This window comes from Phalacrocorax aristotelis, chromosome 4 (assembly GCF_949628215.1).
Source record: "Phalacrocorax aristotelis chromosome 4, bGulAri2.1, whole genome shotgun sequence".
Lineage (NCBI taxonomy): Eukaryota > Metazoa > Chordata > Aves > Suliformes > Phalacrocoracidae > Phalacrocorax > Phalacrocorax aristotelis.
In genome coordinates this window covers 66,535,609-66,554,229 of record NC_134279.1, presented here as the reverse complement: position 1 = coordinate 66,554,229, position 18,621 = coordinate 66,535,609, and the positions used below count along the sequence as shown (strand labels likewise).

At 41.9% G+C, this 18,621-nt stretch overlaps 1 protein-coding gene across 12 annotated transcripts in view; it reads right to left on the bottom strand.

Annotated features, from left to right (window-relative positions):
* The window catches only part of LCORL (ligand dependent nuclear receptor corepressor like), an 85,901-nt gene extending 67,537 nt beyond the window's left edge, over positions 1 to 18,364 (bottom strand). For 3 of the 12 annotated variants that reach the window (XM_075091769.1, XM_075091770.1, XM_075091768.1), the window contains exon 1: positions 18,084 to 18,364. In XM_075091769.1, the coding sequence (XP_074947870.1) occupies positions 18,084 to 18,231 (148 nt within the window). In that variant the 5' untranslated portion in view covers positions 18,232 to 18,364. Of the gene's footprint in view, positions 1 to 17,099; positions 17,227 to 17,746; positions 17,825 to 18,083 lie in introns of those variants that run through there. The other 9 variants (XM_075091774.1, XM_075091780.1, XM_075091779.1 and 6 more) reach the window with 6 other exon arrangements.
* Positions 18,365 to 18,621: the final 257 nt, after the last annotated feature.

Here is an 18,621-nt window from a genome sequence, read left to right as displayed (position 1 = left end):
GAAGGGGTCCTTGTAGACTTATAAACAGGACAGCCCACATGACACTTTTTACCGTAGCTTCCAGACACTGTCAAAATTAAAATTAGATTTAATCTGTTGTAGTAGCAAGATATTTTGAGATATTTGTTTTATTTATGATTTAAAAGGCATAATGAAAACACTTAGGAAGTGACTGCGGCTCTGTGGATGGGGGGAGAGAAAAATACTTTTAAGTGACAGTTACTAGAACTTAATTTCTCTTGTCTCTAAAAACTCATCTTTGAGCAGTGATGTAATCCCAGCTGTCACACCAGGACATTTAGATATGGAATTGATGTGAATATCACTGTTCTTCAGACACTGAAGCTTAACCAGACCATATTATCTCCAGCACTATTCTGAGTAACGGTATCTAGAAAGGCAGTAGGATAAAAGTTTATAGTTTGCATTCTTAAAGGAAGGAAATTCAGAGGGAAGAAATCACTATAAAAGAAGATGACATCCAGCTTAGAAAAATACTCGTGACTTCTTCATTTGGTATCAATTTAACCACTTTACAACATGAGGAGAATAATGCCCAATACTACAACATAGAAACAACTGTCACTTTCAGAAGACCATGTGCCTGAAGCATGTTCTTGGCTTTTAACCATAATTTTAAGATGTACAAGAAGACTGAAAAGTTTGGCCATTTTACCCAAGTAGTTTAAGATTGCCAGACAAAGGCTTCTTTTCTACATGAAGGCCTAGTCTGATGTTCACTAAACCATCACAGAAGAGTGAAGTCCTTGGCAAACCTGGAGCAACTAATTAGGTCACAACACTGTTTTACTACTATGCAGTATCAGACATCTAACTAGCATCTGGGAGAGAGTCTAGCAGTCAATTTATGAATAAATAGGTCTGGCACACTTCCTGGATTATCAGAATCAAAGAACATAAAGCTTTCTGCTAAGAAGGGACAGCTAGCTGAAAGCTGTTAGAGAAAAATAGAGTTATCAGAAAATGCCTGTTCACTGAGCCAAAAAAATAATTCAAAACACTCCTGGCCTGATGGGCTTTTGAGAAACTGAAGCTTAGGATTCTGTACTACACTGTGGGTTTACTGCAAGCTAACGAACTTGCAAGGCTTCAGGAGCATTCCATGAAACTGATGTCTGACAGTAAGTTTAACAATTAAATAGAATTTCCTAAGGGATTCAGTTCCGTGGGAATTTTCAGGAGGTTTCTTTTCAATTATCATTTCTGCGCCATTCAAACAACCCGTCTAATCCCTGTAAGCTGTTTTGAAATGATAAAGAGAAAAGTAATTCTTATCTCTCAGTATCAACTCCCTCACATTCAGAAACTGTTGGTTTCTATTTGAAATTGATTGAAATCCTGGAACTAGACTGCACTAATATGGTGGTTCCCTGAAATCAATTGACACTTATCTGCTGAAGCTACAGGATGAACGGCATCTCGTATTTAGATGCCAAATTATAACAGTTAGTGAACTATCAACCTTATAAATCTCAGTGCTGCATTCTTCAAATTATTTATTTCCAAACATGTTATTAACACAAACACTGAAACCAGTTTATTAAAAAGTATTTTTAATAATCCTAGGCATACCACAATTTTACCAAGTCATGAGTGTAACATAAATTAACTGCTATAATACCTATGCCATGTATTTTTACCTTTAACTTACAGTTTATTTTTATGAATAGCTGGTTTCAAAAAAAATAACCCAACAAAACCAAAAACCCCAGGAAAGCCCCAGGCAGCCATCATTTTTGTACCCAGCCAAAATCTGGCCTGGAAAATTAGACAAAATTTAGAACTGGCAACATGTCAACTAGGTCAACAAGAATTGGACACTTCTGTCTATGTAAAAACTTCACTTAAAATAAAAAGTATTAACTGTGCCTCCTTTTTCTGAAAGATTTTCTGGAATTCAAGGTTAAAACGCAAGTGCCTCTAACGCTTCAGTTAGATTGGAAGAACTCTAAATTCAGCTAAACTGTGATTCCAATTCAGTTCTTAAACATGCTCGATGCATAAAAAAAGATTACATTGTTCGCAGTAGGTAGGTAGTATATCTCAATGTACAAGTCATGGACAATAAGCCTGTAATCTACATCTTGTAAGTGTACTTCTGTTGAACTTGCATAATGTACTGGAAAGAATACACACGTTTATAATAATTTACAATTTGATTAAGAGGGCCAAATTCCCTCATTTGCCACTGGAGATTGAAAAAGCAGAAATACAGCAACAGAGACTTTAAATACAATTTTTAGCTTCACATTAGACACACGCATCAGATCAAAGATATCAGAAGAAGAGAACAGGAAAAAGTTAGTCTCTCATTTTTGCTTTTAGCATTTGACACAATTTAAAGGCTAAGCAGGTGTGTTAGGGTGGAGATTTGTTTGTTTTTTAAAAAGCAGTTAGCACACATCTGTACAAACTTTTGATAAACTTCCTCCTAATCATTAAATGCCAGAAGACAAAGCACAAAATGGTAAGATTCAAAGTGTGGGACTTGGACTCTCATCTGCTGTGGAACAAAATTCATGTAGTACTCAAATGAAGCCAATCAGCAGCTCTGAGAATCTGTTGGGAGATAATAAATTTTGTAAGAATGCTGTAATTAATTTCTGATAACATCATATAAAACTCACATTACTAACAACTGTCCAACCTGACTGGGGGAGCAAGGGGTGGAACACGACAAAGGAAAAACAGATACTTATTTCAAGTACCTACTGACAAAATTCTGAATGCTTTGGTCATGCAGAGAACAGACAAGAGCTCTTACACAAGGTGGATGGATTTAAACAGTAGGCTATCCTGTCTTAGAAACACTCTGTTCCTTCTGTTTTCCAGGACTGGCTCTTCCTTAGCAGAAGCAAACATTCACTACTTCCAGACAGACATTCATTTTCAGTTCTAGATTTGTTAGTCTGCTTTACAAATAATGAGGAGAGATACCTTCTCATTTTATATTGTGCAAAAAAGGAAAAGTTATGACCCTGTTTTGCTCCTTAAAACAAAAAAACTCAGCACAAATGGCAGAAGCTTTAAGCAAAACAGCTACTAGGTTTTTGCTGAGTTTTCAGTTTGGATTTTGGGGTTTTTTTTCCCCTCAGAAGGAGCATGAATATTAAGATAAATAGAAGATGTAGAATCTTTACCAGATTTCACTATTCCACTTAGAAACGCACTAGATTATTTGACCCAAGACAGCCGTATCCCATTGCTTCCCACAAGTCTTGTGCAAAGCAAAACAGGAAACTTGAGTGCTTTGAGCTGATCTGTAAGTAGGGTACATTTCCCTCTTAATGAAAGAATTTAGAAGGACAACAGCAACCACTTAGGGAAGCCAACAGAACTGCAAGGTCAAGAATACAGGAATAGGATTTTTTTTTTCCCCCCTCTAAGAAAGGTGTGATTACAGTCTGCATTTCCAGCAAGAGGGAAACTCCTGCAGGAACCAGATAAATCTCAGTTCAAGCATTCTGGAAAACTTCATACGAAGTTACTTATTAAAAAGTACCAAAACTTTTTAATCAGACTCAGAGGTCAAGGTCACTTATATCCCACACACAGAATAAAACAGCCCTTATTACTGATCCGGAAGGTTGAGAATGAAGGAGGAAAAAATGCCAGAGTACCACTAGAGATGTACAACTGATGAAGCTGTTGAGTATCCAGCCCATAATTGTTCTGTGTGCCACATAGTCAGGTCAGTTGGTTGTTAAAGGGCAGGCGGAGGAGTACAGCACCATACAGAATGAAGGACAGGCAACAACAATTCAAATACATCATCCAAAGCACTAGTGTTAGCTATTCTTACAGACAAAAGTAGAAGAGGCTTCTCTGGCTCTTCTAAGGTTGTGATGGTTTGTGATACTGGTGGTTGAATGAGGTGAGCTGAAGGTGTGCAAGCCATTGTTCCTACCTAGGAAATTAATAAAAAGGCATCAAGAAAACAAGCAGTCACTCTACTGCCTTTAAGATGCTCTGTTAATATCCGTTTCCTCAAAAGTGATTTGACTCCTCAGAAGACAGATTCTGAAAAGATGCCAAGATTTCTTCAGACAATATGAAAGAGCCAGAAATGACTTCAAGTCACATCAAATACCATCCCTCAAAATGCTACTATATGTGGCAACCTGAAACAAAGGCCTTACAAAGTTGGGCTTGGGCCAGCAAAACTCCTTCCTGAACCATTGCACAAGTGTTCTTAAAGTCACTAATTAACAGGCATATTCAGCAAGTGAGACCACTGATTTCAATAACCAACATCACCACACTAGATAAGCAAGTTCCCCCAGGACACACTACAGCAGTTTTCTCTCATAGCTTTTTCTCCTGCAGTGTCACTGCAGAAAGCATTACCTAGTTAAGTAAGAAATCCATGATCCCTTGAATGTTCAGTTCACTCCCTGAAGGTTTGTGGGACAAAGCGTGCTTGCCAGAGACGACAACAAGAACAATACAGATGTGACCAATTTACAGATAAATACTTCCTTAAAAACCTCTGATACCTGTAGGATTTACTAAACAGTTTCTTTCTAATGTGAATTCTCCAGTGAAACCTTAAAGTTTTGACAAGAAGCACAAGTTTTAAGTAAACACCCTGCTCCATGCAAGCGAAGTAGCAAGGTGCTACATGCAGAAGTATCCAGGACTCAAGTAATCTACCATTGTTTCTGAGGATGGTGCACAGAAGTTGATAAAGATAAGAAATCCTGCAGCCACAAGTTACGAATGTAGCATTTCTAATTAAATCCCATTTCCTTGGGGTGGAACACATTTGTTCAGGAGTCAGCAGACACGGAGAAGACTTAAGCAGGAAATAAAACTACCTTCTAATATATCCTAACCAGTCCGATCATCTTGCTGAAGAAATTCTCTCCAAGAAGGTGTAACATCTGGCACTCCAACAACAAAGGCCAGTATCAGTTTGGGCTGGTTTTTTTTGTTGTTGCTGTTTAAAAAGCAGTAAGGGATTAAAATAAACTCCAGTAAGACACCTAATAAAAGGGGGAAAGGCCAAAAATCAAGAGCTACCTCACATGCCTCAGATCTGCATTAGACAGCTGAGATGACCTGATGACATGGAAGGAGTGCATGTTTTCAGAAACTGCTATACCAGGCCGGTATCAAGGGTCTATGACATATACATCAGTTGGAGTTAGGACTGATGTATGAATTGGCATCTCAAGACAAAACTTTGTCAAGCCTGAGGGAAATTTGCATGATGCACGTAGAACAGGCATGGAACTGACAAACAAAGATGAAGATGACAACAAGCAATGCTGAGGGAGATGGTCCAGTGTGGAGAAGGCTTATTAGATTATTTCCTTATGTTTTACCTTGCCACATACATTTTACCAACAATCAAAAGAAGCGTACAAGTATACCTGAAGTTCTAAATTATTGCATCAGCACAGAGTATGATTTGGGCCTTAGAGATAAACACATGACATTTAATTTCACACCTGATTATATGAAGTGCAGGAACATACACCTGGAAACATGCAAAAAAAAAACAAAACACTAAGAGTTGCAGAGTTGAAACTACTTTCACAAAAGGATCTTTTTTTCCCCCCGATAGATTGTAGGACAGCTGTAAGCCACTAACTGAGCAACTCCTCAGACTTAGGCATCAACAGAAGAAGGTGTGGCTAGACCTCTTCCTTACAGCAAAACTCCCTAAATGTCACCAGAAGATTTCTGACCTGAAAAGCCAGGTACCACAACAGAGTGGAAAACACAACAGGTCGCAGAATTCCAAAGTAAATAGGTAAGATGGTAAAAACAAGTTTATATGCTGTATTTCCCCAACAGCCATTGTACTATATCACTTCTAAGCTTGTTTTTAGTTAGCTAAATACCACCTGTGAGTTCTGTACAGGCTGATCTACATAAGTTTTAATTTTCAACTCCTCAGGTCAAACAGCTAACCCTTCTTTCTCTCCACCCCTTCCCCCCTATTTAACTCACTGTCCCGCTTAAGCAGCAAGCTCCCAGCTTCTTGCCATGATAGTCCACTATATAGTCTCTGGGACCTTCCCTCTGCTAGGCAAGTTCAGTTGATGCCACTGAAGGAGCAGCCTCTCCCACTCCTCAGAGGGCCTACCTGACCAAGTCATACTATGATCTGTTTGTCTAAGGAGTAAATAAAACATGCTTCCTGTAATAACAGCCTCTTGTTGACAGGAACCAGAAAAGAAAGTAACAGTAAGAAAAACTGAGAGGAACCTGAGGCTGATACACCCAAACTAATACTTATTATGAGGAAATCAGCAAGCTAATTACCTCAAAACCAGACGACAGGAAAGGAGCAAAACTTAACACCAATCAACCACAACAAAAAAATCCCATCGGCAGCTGTGTATGCCTGTCTTGTACTGGCCTGTATACTCCTACCAGACAGATACCGGCTTAGAATATATACCAGCAAAGGGATACATAGAATCATTTAGGTTGGAAAAAAACCCTAATCCAACCACAAACCTAACGCTGCCAAGTCTACCACTAAACTACATCCCTAAGCACCACATCTACACTTCTTTTAAATACCTCTAGTGGTGGTGGACTCAACCACTTCCCTTTGCAGCCTGTTCCAATGCTTGATAACTCTTTTGGTGAAAAAAAATTTCCTAATATTCAATCTAAGCCTCCCCTGGTGCAACCTGAGGCCATTTCATAAATGTTCATAAGTCAAATGTTCATAACTGGGCAAAGAAAATCCAAAGAACAGAATTACCACATGCATAATTATAATCTGTTACTGAAGACTGAATACAACCTCTGTGAATGGGAAGTCATACTTCAAGAAACTCAATCATGTTTGAAGATGTCAGCAGGCACGTAGATATGGGACACTAAGAGTAAATCAAGATTTCAAAAGGACATCTATTGACATCCCTCTCCAAAAGCTTTAAAAACCTACCAGAGGTGAAGTCCTTGCATAGATAAGTAACAATTCACTGCCCATTACAGTCTAGTGTTAGCAGCAAAGGAAAATCAAGAGACCATCAGCAGAACGTCAAAATATCGAGGTGGTAAAATTGAACATGATTAACGAAGGCAAGTAAATATTAAGCTAAACAGTGGAAGAGCAAATCTTCACATCACATGGATAGTCATGGGCTCTGAAGTGACATCACTCAAGTTTTATCTTGGGGTTCCAATACATAGCTCTGTGAAAGGATGAGTTCCATGTGAAATGCTTCGACTTCTTAAAGGAAAAACTTCTGCATTGCTCCCTGGTTTGTTACCACACAAATTCACACTGATGTGATATTGAATACATGTAGTTCCAGTTCCCATCTCAAGAAGAAAGCAGAACTAATACATAAGGAAGAAAGGAAGAATGATCAAATTTAATAAACAGCTTCTCTAAAAGGAACATGTAAGAACTTTTCAGCTTGAGGGATGGAAGAGATGACCAAGGGAAGACAGGTCAGGTCTTCAGAAAAAAAAGGTAAATATGAAAAACCCCCAAAACCACATGAACAGGAAACACCTTTGCCATCCCTTGCCTTTTTAAAGTAATTGTTTCATATGGTGCTTCCACTTCTTGTTCTAGGAGAAACAGAAGAGTCATATAACACAATATAACCAGGGAACACCAGAGATCCACTGAAGTTTCAGGCTGCTTTGAAATCACATACCCAAACACAAAATCAACAATGTTATGGTACAATAATCTAGTAAATCAATTACAAAAACCTGAGAAAATTGTTCTTCCAAGGATCAAGACAAGTGTCATTGAAGGCTGGAAAGTATTTCAGAAATATTCTGTATTAATAATTTTTTCCCTAGCAGTCCACTGCTGGCTGCATCCTAGTCTAGACTGACTTGCTCTGATCTAGTAGAGTTGTTCTTATCTGATGCAGAGACAGATTATTATGACCAACATTCAACATGGTCTGGACTATACTTTGTTTGAAATACTGTTTAGTATGACTCTGTAGAACCCATCCAAACTGGAACAGGAGAAAAGGAAAATATTCAAACAGACCACAAGAACAGAGAACTTATTAAAGCCTCTACACTGCAACTGTGATTGTACCACAGTGCATACAGTGACTTCAGACAATATCCGCTGTTAACTGTTTGCACTAGCTTGTACATTTGTAGCTACATTTTTTTCACTTGTCTGAACCGCTTGCCTAACAGTCAAAGCTACTACAGCAACTTTTGAATCATTGGTGCTCATTATCCATTAACACTCAGTTTTTACTATGCTAAATAAGCAATATCATCTGAATAGGAATAAATATGGAAGGGGAAAGGAGAAAAATAGAAGGGGAATACATAAGGAAAACCCCTAAATGACATTGTTGCCACAATACCTAAAAACTAGGGATAAATTAAGGTTAGAAGTTAGGACAGCTCTAGCCAGAATAAGTTTGGGTTCCATTTCCAAAAAAGAACAGTTAAGTCCTTCCAAATGGCTACTGATTAGCATATGAAAGTCTGATAACAAGGCAGCAGACTTCTTGACCTGGCAAGATTGCCAGAGACTGTAATTTCCTGAACAAGGTAGTAGGAAGAAGCATACACCCTTTTTCCTCAAGCACCAGGAGATGGGTTATCTAGCAGCAGTACATTAAAAAAAGAAACAGATGGGATTAGACACTTGGAAGAAGGCCTCACGTAAGTCTCCTGGACTGAAAGATGAAAAGTATAATTTGCCTTGGTGAGTGTGTTTGTGGTGTAATGCAAATCAATTAAAGACATTCCCTACAGAAACATACTAAAAAAAAATAAAAAGCTAAGAGAAAACTATCTGTGGGAACAGATAAAGTTGTCAAAATTGCTTTCATGTCATTGACTATGAATAAAAGGAAAGGTTTGGAAGCAAAGTCAAATGAGTGGTTTTAAGGAAAAGTCAAAGATAGGGAGTGACAGGCTTATGAAAGTTGAAGGATGGAGAGACAGGGTGGTCCAGGAAAAATAAAAAATTTGGAGTACAACCCAGCATCACAGCCAAGTCCACAGTCACCCCATTATTCAGCTGGTAGCACAGCAAACTGTTGAGACAAAGTTTGGCACAGTTAGCACTAGAGCCCTTATACAGAGCAGTCTAAGGCAGCAGTAGCTCCTCAGTAGGTCCTATTTTTCTTCCCCGTCATCAGATGGCTATCACTACAGTGACCTGCATCTGAACAACTGGTCACAAAGCAGTAGCCATTTGATAATCCTCCCCCCATACTCAGATTAGGAGCCTTAATAGCTACACTTTGGTGAAATCAGGTCTTCACATTTAACCTGGCCTTGCTATGGCACGCTATTCTGTGAGCCAAACTGATGGCTGCAGTCACAAAGTCCTCAAAGGCAGTCTTCTATAATCTACATCATATACAGCAGCAATATTAGTTCACTGTTAATCAAAAGATCTCCAGCAGTTTTGCACCTGTAGTATTTTAACCTGGTATTTTAGAATGGAAAAATAGATTTTTAAATAAGGTGTGCAAAGCTTTTTGACAGTAGTTATTAGAAGCAGCAGCATATTCAACCCTAGATTAATTACACTGCCGTCTGACCTCTTGGTGGCTCGGCAGACTAGAAAAACACTAAAGCTAGTTTATAAAGCAGTAGAATTATGATGGTGAGAATTATTATTCATATATAAGATTTTAACTAGCCTTTAATTAAGATGATTTGAAGAAGCTGGGAACTGCAGAATGAGGAAGATAAATATTTATAATCTGAAAGTTAAGCATTTTTAAAAAGCAGTTGGTAGCATTTTAGAATAAAACACATTGCAAAACAACAAGTTTTTGACTGAACAGCTCTTTAAACATGAATAATCAATCCCCAGGTGCCACAAAAGCTAGGATGTCTTATAATTGGAAAGCAGCCCCCTACCAAGTTATACAGAAACTAAAGGCCGAGGAACATAGTTAAAGAGGTCCCAAATTCAGTGCACTTTCATTTACCAACAGACTTAAAAAAAAAAAAAAATCACATCTAGTGACATTTACCCAACTCATGCCAATATAGCACATGCTGCTATGGAGATGCGAGGCCGGATGGATGTTGAGAACCAAACACAATTAAAAGCAGCAGCTGAGACTCCAGAAGAATTTTGCAAAGAATAAAACGTTTATCCAAGAAGGGGTTAATCTAGCTTCTTAAGACACTACACAGGAACCTGGTCTGTGGCAGAAGTGGAAACAAAAAAAAAAAAAAAGATGACAACCTGTCACATGGGTCTTTGATCTGCAGAGTCACATGCTGCTGGCCACACCCCATAAAAAGGAATTCAACCTCTACCACTCAATGCCTTTCTGCAGATTCAGAGCCCCCTACTCTTTGGAATACATCTTCCACCCTCCTACAGGCTCAAACAGATATGCCACTACCATCCATCTTCCCCCCTTACTCTCTCCTCTATGCCTTTAGTCAAGTTGGCTTTTTGGGTTTTGTTGGGGGTTTGGGGTATTTTTGTTAAATGTATGGTAGATAAATTTATAATGCCATCCTGTTTTTCCAAAGTTTGATACTAGACATGTGAATCTCACTAATTCAGTTTTGTTCCAACCTACCTCAAAGTTCCCTTCGAGCACATGGAAGAGAGCAAGGTTCAAGAACAACATAAGAGACAGTGGTCCTAAGAATTTTAAGTTAGTGAAGTCTATAAAGCTCTGGCTGACCTCTACACTTCATGTAAACACACTGAACTCTAAAGGTTCGAACAGCCACCTTGTTTGAAGCCCTGATATTTGAGTCAGATTCAAAAAGAAGGGAGCCATTGTAACTATCTATTCAAAACATCCATATAATACAGCTGAAAAAAAAGGCAAGGGCAGATAAGGGGAAGAGGTACTAATTTTTCCCATTTTAGCTGTAGGCAGTACAAGCCCTGACTAGTTGCCAGTAGCTGGAATACAGCTCCTCAACAGCATACACTGATCTGATAAATTGATCAGCATGACACCTTCCCAACATTATTTGCCTTACACAACTATTAGTCTCATTACTATAGCAAGATCATTCAGGAGACTCAACTAACAGAAAACCAACCTACAGCAGCAACAACAATCACAGGAGGCCCCCCAGACTAACTTAAAACAGAAGGGCAGTTCACTGTTGCATCAGACAAGTTCCACTGCGAAGGGAGAACAAGCGGAGAGATGTTATTGTTAGTGGTACTGTATTCTTGCTCTTGTCAACAATCTTGTTCATTAGCATGCTGTTCAGCCAACTTAGTTTCCAGCTCACTTCGAACCCCCAAAAAACCTGCTGCTAAACAGGCAGTTACTAAAACTCAGAAGCCTTGCTCTCCCCAGTAAAGCTACTTATACTTGATTCAGGAGAAAAAGCAGGTATGTAGTAAACCTGATTAGGAAACTGATCCAAGTTAAACTAGATCTGACCTTTTCTTTCCTATTCTTCCTCCTGCCACGTTTCCCCTCCTGTTTTCTAGGTTACTTTTAAGCTACATTAGTTTTACAGTCTAGTTTGTTGACCTGTTTATTAAATGAATGCTCATACCAGTTGACATAAATCATAAAGGTAGGTACAGTGAGTCCAGAAAGAAAAACAATGAAATTTTGTACACATCAAGAAAAACAACCTGAAAGTTACCGACCTCAACCATTAGTACACAGTTACTGAATGCCAATTCAAGGGAAGAACTGAGCCCGAATTGCAGTGGCAATCTCTGTACTCCACAGTTTTGCTTTGCACAAGTTCCAGCTTAAGAAACTCTTAGTGCCTACAGTGTAGAAAGACTATCAGAGTTTAAGTTTTTCAGCTCCCCATCAGCCACATAAAAAGTAAACAGCTACCATATAAGAACATACAATAAGAAAGTTCAAGCTATGGCTAAAAACATTGACAAAGATTACGGTAGTTCCTGGAACACTTAAGAATTGAACTGCTTCCATATACTGGTATCTAGACATAAGGAGTACCAAAGACATAATCACAGGCTTTATCAACACTACTAAAGATATACATATCTACTTGCATGATCTGCAACACATTTCTGTTTGGAGTGCAAAGAATTTGAACAAAGCATTGCTTGCATCCCACACAGTCCCTGAATTAGTCTGTGTAGCAGGTGCAGTTCTGTCCTTCATAAAATTATGCTCCATACATCCTTACAACTGCAAGATCACAGGAGATCAGTGAACTAGTATTGCACCTACTGCTAGATACATAGAACTTCCTCCCCCTGCCTTTTAAAGAAAGCCTCTGGGTGTCATTACTCTAACTTTTCTTGTACCATTTTGCCAAGTAAAAATTTATCTGAGTCAAACATAAGGTATCCCTTCAAAAACACATAATGACAGCAGTAGGCAATTCTTTCTGAGAGAGAAGCTGATGAGTTGAAACGGATTGTGAGAGGACATGGAAAAGAAGCTGATTTAACACTACACATTTGAAACAAAGATAGTCCAACACAAGCAAAACAAACCCCATGTGTTTTCTCTTATCTCCATCTAAAGACAGTTAATGTGATACATACACCACAGCAACTTCCAGTGACATATATACACACACTGAACATTTTTTCCTCTTTCATTAACCTGCCTAGTTCAGGGGAAATTGGGATGGTATATATTCAGGGCTGTGTTCCATTCCTGGCAGCTGACAGTGCCATTGGCAGCTAAACCAATCCAATGGCTTATTTCTGCTGTTACCCACCCTGCTTCTACCACACAGTCGCAAGCCCGTCCTTGTGCTAGCACCAGCACCCATCAGATTTTTTTTTCTGCAAGCCCCTAACTCCTCTCAGCTGACAATTGACCAGTTATTGAGCTAAAGCAGATCAGACAGAGATCTGATGAGTGCTGATGCAAGCATACAAGCAGCAGGAACATGCAGTCAGTATTGCAACTTCTCCATTCTGGTAATAGCTCTGTGAGACTTGATGATGCAAGATGGCACTTTACTGTATTCTTCGATTATGGTTTCATAGTAAGTGTTCAACACTAATGCTGACTTGCACACCTGCCTCTGCAATACCAGTTTGAGCTATTTCCTTACGTGACACTATCTTCCCCCGTTGCATCAAAAATTGCCCATGAACCTGTGCTGCGATTCTCATCTAGATTTAATTCCTGTTCTTCTTCCAACATTCGCATTAACACTGAAATTACTTCCCTGATCTGTTTTACCCTGGAATCACACCAAGAGTTTCACATCACAGCTCAGAGCATGACAGATCCACAGGAACACCTCATGCCAGTATTACTGCCCATCATTCTGAATGATGGCACTACAGCCACAGCAAGCTTGTTTGCTGTTTAAAGAAGCTGGAGTGCCAAGGAAGCAAGAGAGTTCACAGCAGGTATCATTTCGAAATTAGTCTTGCATACAGTCTGTTAGTGTCCTGACAGGCAATAGAGCATCGAGCCATCAAAACAATTACTAGCAGATAGACAGGAACATTATAGATGTGCAGTAAAATAACTAGTTCTGCCATTACTACTGTGGCAGCTACAGAAAATGGCCTACAGCTGCAGCAGTGTTACAAAAAAAGTGACACTAACCTGCTGCAAAGTACCTACGGCCACAGTGAAAGCAAGAAGGCTTCTGCGAATTGTGGGAATAAAGATACAAAGTAGTTAATGCAGGAGTGTTGCAAGCATGGGGACAATACCAAATGCAGTAGCTTACAAGTCTTTTGTTTGGAGGGGGCTGGGAATTCCTCTCCTGGAAAGTCCACTTGAGGGACACCTTGTTCAAAAATAGTAAGCTGGACCAGAAGTTCAAATAGTTTCAAAAATCCCTCAAAATCTAGATCCATCAAAACAGAATTGGATGCACCAATGTGTCCTAGTTCAGAGAAAAAAAAAAAAGTCTGAAAAACATGTAACAAGAGGAAAGGAGTACTTGTATGCTAGATTTCAAAGGAATACAAAAATGGATTTTCACTTTGATCAGATTTCAGTTTTCATAAGAAAGCAATACCAAGGCTACTTCCTGTCAAATGGATGCCCTTGAGCTGCAGCAGAGGAACAGTGAAACTTCTACCCTTCCCCTCCCCCCAAAATAGCAATGCATTTGTTGTTTTTTAAAAGTAGTCAAGATGAAATTTTAAAATGTCATTTTTGGAACAAAACATTATTCAGAGTCTTTTATATTTTTACAATACAATGCAAGGCCCTCGCAAGATTTCAACTTCCATGACTGGAGTTACCTGGCATTTTCCATCTTCAAAAAAAAAGCCTCAAGTTACTCTTCCAAACTCTACCCATAGGATACTATGGTAACATAGTAAACAGCTGAAGTTTCTTCTTGTACGCCAGCGATTACTAGGTCTCTCCTCTGTGTCTACTCATGAGAACTTGGGGGACTCAACATACATGCCAACACTCTACCTGTAAAGTTCAAATTAAATCAGGCAGTGGGAACAATGACTGCTTGGGAAAAACTGCGTAAGTCCTGCTTCTAAAGGCTGACCACGGTATGAAGCTAGACTTTTATAGCTCCATACTACCAAAGCCTCTCAATCCAATAGAATGCATTTAACCAATTCACATTACAAAGTTTTAATCAGAGAGTACCAAAGAGTAATTTTTAAGTATTCTGATATGCACCTCTAAAATATTTTGCAATTTAAACCACCACGGAACTCAGTTGCTAGCTAAGTTAGGTACTTAGCTCTGAGCTTTCTGGCACTTTTCCATAAACAGAGAATATAGAATTAGGGTATTTTGTTTGTTAGTTATGTTACAAAGACTGTACCTAGAACAAAACATCCCAGTGAACAATGCTATAAACAGTAGTTGTTCGCACATACTATGCATGCTGTAAGAACACCGACAGAATCAAGATCTTCATGTGCCTTCTAAGAACATCTCGTTTTGAACTCTGATAGAGTCATGCGAGAGTCAGGTACATCCATAAGCACAAGCCTAGGCATCTTAGGAATGTTAGTGCTCAACATAACGCACACAAAGATTACAATCTGAACAGCCATTTTGTACCAAACACCTATTTAGAATTTCTGTGAATATATTCCATTCACTTACAATGTGAAGTCTTTTATACCTTCAAATACATTTAGATACCAAATAAAAGAATTCTCAGTAATGTCAGTGAAATCTTATCACTGTTTTTCTTTCAAATTCTTTAAATGCTTGAACATTTTGACCCAAGACTTTAAATCATATTCCACAGGTCATGAATTAACATAATAGGCTGGCAAAGGCCAAGCTTTTAATTCTAAAGCCCATGCAAACATCCAAGTCTGCAACCAGGTTTTGACAAACAAGCGATTCAGAGATCCAGCTCTTCGAGCAGAGGTCCCTCACCATCACTGACCCTTCAAGCAAACAGTGCACTGCAGGCAACCAAGTATTATGTTCATATCCACAACAGTGACACAGAAAATCCATTGACTATGAGCTGCAAGCCAGGCAATCACTGTCTTGGAGGTATTATCTCTGGCTCAGTTTACCATTTCCATAAAGTAAGTGGACGAGGAATCTTTTACAGATAAAGGATTTCAAAGTGCTCAAGTGATTATACTACAGAAATGCAAATACCAAATCTAGTGTCAACACGGTAAGTTGTATAAGACATCAAAATAAAGTTGTTCACCCAAAGGGGTTAGCAGAAACAGTGACGTGTTCAAGGAGTCTCTACTTCCCTGCTTCGTTCTCTGAACATAATGCTCAACAAATGATAGTCCACAGAACCATATCACTTTTCAACATTTATTTTAATTAAAAAAAAAAAAGCTAAGGGTAGAGTGACATGAGGTTTTTTTGTTGGTGGTGGTTTTTTGTTTGCTTTAGGATAGCCAGTAAGCCAGTTCAAGAACTGGGGGGCTACTATTTTACCACATGGTCTTCCTCACTTTGCTACCAGTGTATGATTCTTGAGAAGGGTGGAAAAAGAAAAAATTAAGTTATACCAAATCCATCGTATTCACCACTCCTCCCCCCACCATGTTGCTATTTCACCCATCAACCAGCCAATTGTTCAGATCTTCCAGTTATTATTAACTTTATTAAACTCTTCAAATCCTTCGGAATACTTTGCTGAGTGACAACAATTAACCATTTTTACTTTGGAAGTTCATTTGAGCCAATGTAAGAGGTTATTTTACAGAAGTTAATGCTACAGAATTTCAGAGAAGAAAAAAAAAAAGCAACCAACCCAAACCTGTTAAGGGTACACTACCTCCATTATCCTGACTACTCACTTTCTTGCCACTTTGTTTACACTTTCTCTCAGATAAGGGCAGCTCAACAGGCACGCCAAGTAACAGTTCTTGACCGAGATAGCTCTTGACTAACTATTAAACCATAACCAATGTCCTTCCTCCTTTGCAACTGCCAATCATTTTGGGGCTCCTTTCTATTAACTGAATTTTGCATCATGAACATACACAGAAATTATATCCTAAATAACTTCTATTCCAAGGAAAAGAGCACGAAGTGACACCACAGTGCAACTGAGTACAAAATATAAGTAGTTATGGCTCTACACCTTGCAGCTCTCAGTGAAAGAGCAACCAAAAAAACAACCGTCAAGAAGTTCCCTAAACACAGCAGATCTGCCCAGCAGAGGACCCTACATATGGTGAAGCTGTGTCTTGTGGAGCACCCATTACCTTTCTTTGCAGCTTTTATCAGTGTTGGTCGTGCTGTGCAAGTGCATTCCCCGAACACATCTGGCTGCATACCATCTCCACCTGAAAGTCCCTTCAGCCACCAGCTGTCAAGCAGACTTTTAGGATTTTAGTTTGAATTTAAAACTGAAATGCCATTAAATAGCACATTGTCAGAGGAATGGCCACTTAAATATCGTGAGTCCATCAGATTTAACAGCTTATCACAGCATCTGTGCCAGTGAGCTAGCTCTCCCTACACGTTCTAACTAAAGTACATTCTTTCCACATAAAGTGTTATATAATGTATTAGAGTACGGAAATACATAAACATTGTTTTCCTAAACGATATTATAACTTGAAGGATTAAAAAGACAGTGCAAGCATAAAGAGGTATCATAACATAAACACAGGCATTTCAAAGTGTTATTGGGGCAATGTAGAGAGAACTACAAGGTTACTGAAAATAAGGTGGGGAAAAAAAAAAACAACCCCATACCCGGACAAAGCTAATCGCCTGCAACAGTAAGCGTACCTGCTTGCCAGATATTTACTTCTCACTTTGCGCTCTGCCCAATCGCGGGCAGAGCCCCCGACCGACGGCGGCTTACCCTCCCGGTTACACCTGGGTGCGTTTCCAGCGCTCAGCCGCCGGGGCGGGTCAGTACCGGCACCAGCACGCTGCTGGGCGCCCGCGGATTTTATCCGCTCCCCGAGAAGGGAAGCGCCTGCCACCGCAGCGGTCCTTCGCCCCCGGCACAGCCCCCGGCCCGCAGCGTCCCCCGCGGCCGCGCTCCGAGCGAGCGCCGGCGCCCGGCTGGGCCCGCCCGGGCCGCACCGGACCCGCACGGACCGGACACCACCCCCCCACGCGCGAGAACGGCACGTGACGCGGGGGGACCCTGGCGGCACGAGAGCCGGCGGGGCAGCCCCGGGGACTGGGGGGGGCGGGGGGGCGTAAGGGGGGTGGCAGCGCGAGGGGAGGACTGCCGTCGCCATGACAACTTCCAGGGGGGAGGGAAAACTTCAAATCCCAACCGTCAGTGCAGGAGCGGTTCCCTCTTAAAGGCGCACACACACACACACACACGCATACACACACGGGCGGGCTCCCCCCCCCACCCCCGCCCCCCGGGCACTGGCGGCGGAGGAGGGGGGAGGGGGGCAGCCGCCGGCACTCACCGCGCCAACGACGAGAAGCCGAGACAAAAGGACCCGAGCCGAGACAGGGCCTGGGCCGGCACCGCGGGCAAGGACCGGGCGGCCCCCGCCGAAGCCCTGACACCCGCCCGCCGCTGCCGGGGGCGGCTCAGGACCTTCGCCCTCCCCCGCAGACACCGGCCCCGCTTCCGCCCTTCGGGAAAGCCGCCGGAGCCGCTCCTCCATCCCCGCTCCCCCCCCGCCGCCCTCCGCCCACCCGAGAGACCCGGGCTCGGGCCGCCTCGCCCGCCCCGTGTGGCCCCGCCGCCCCCCGCGCCCCCGGGATGCCGCCCCGCCCCGCCGCCCCCCGCTCTCTTACCCACACAGTGCATGAGCCGGTGCCGCCAGGAGTCGAGTTCTCGGCGGACTCCCCTGCGCTCCGCCGTGCAGCGGGGGCTCCGGCACTGGGAGGCGGCGGCAGGAGGAGCGGGAGCCGCGGCGGCCATTCTGTCTGTTCCCTTTTCCATCTGCCTCTGACCTCACGCCCGCTCATTTACATACGAGCGCGCGCGCCACCCAGAACAGCCGCGCGCTCCCCCGTCTCCTCTCCCTCACCCCCCACCCCCCCGTGCCTCGCCGAGCGCGTGCCCGCCCCCTCTCCCCCCCATCCCCCAGCACAGCATCCGGGGCGGGGAGCGCGCGCCGCCTGGCGGGTTGATTGACACGTGTCCGCGCTCCCCGCCGGCCCCCCCCTCCCCCCCAAAACCCGCCGCGGTCCCTCCCGGGCCCAGCCCTCCCCGCGGGCAGGCAGCGCAGCTGCCGCGGTAGCTGGGCCAAGAACGGACACCCCGCGCCCCCTCCCCACTGCCGCCCCAGTTCCCAACGACCTTCCCCCTCCCCCCCGGCCTACAACTCCC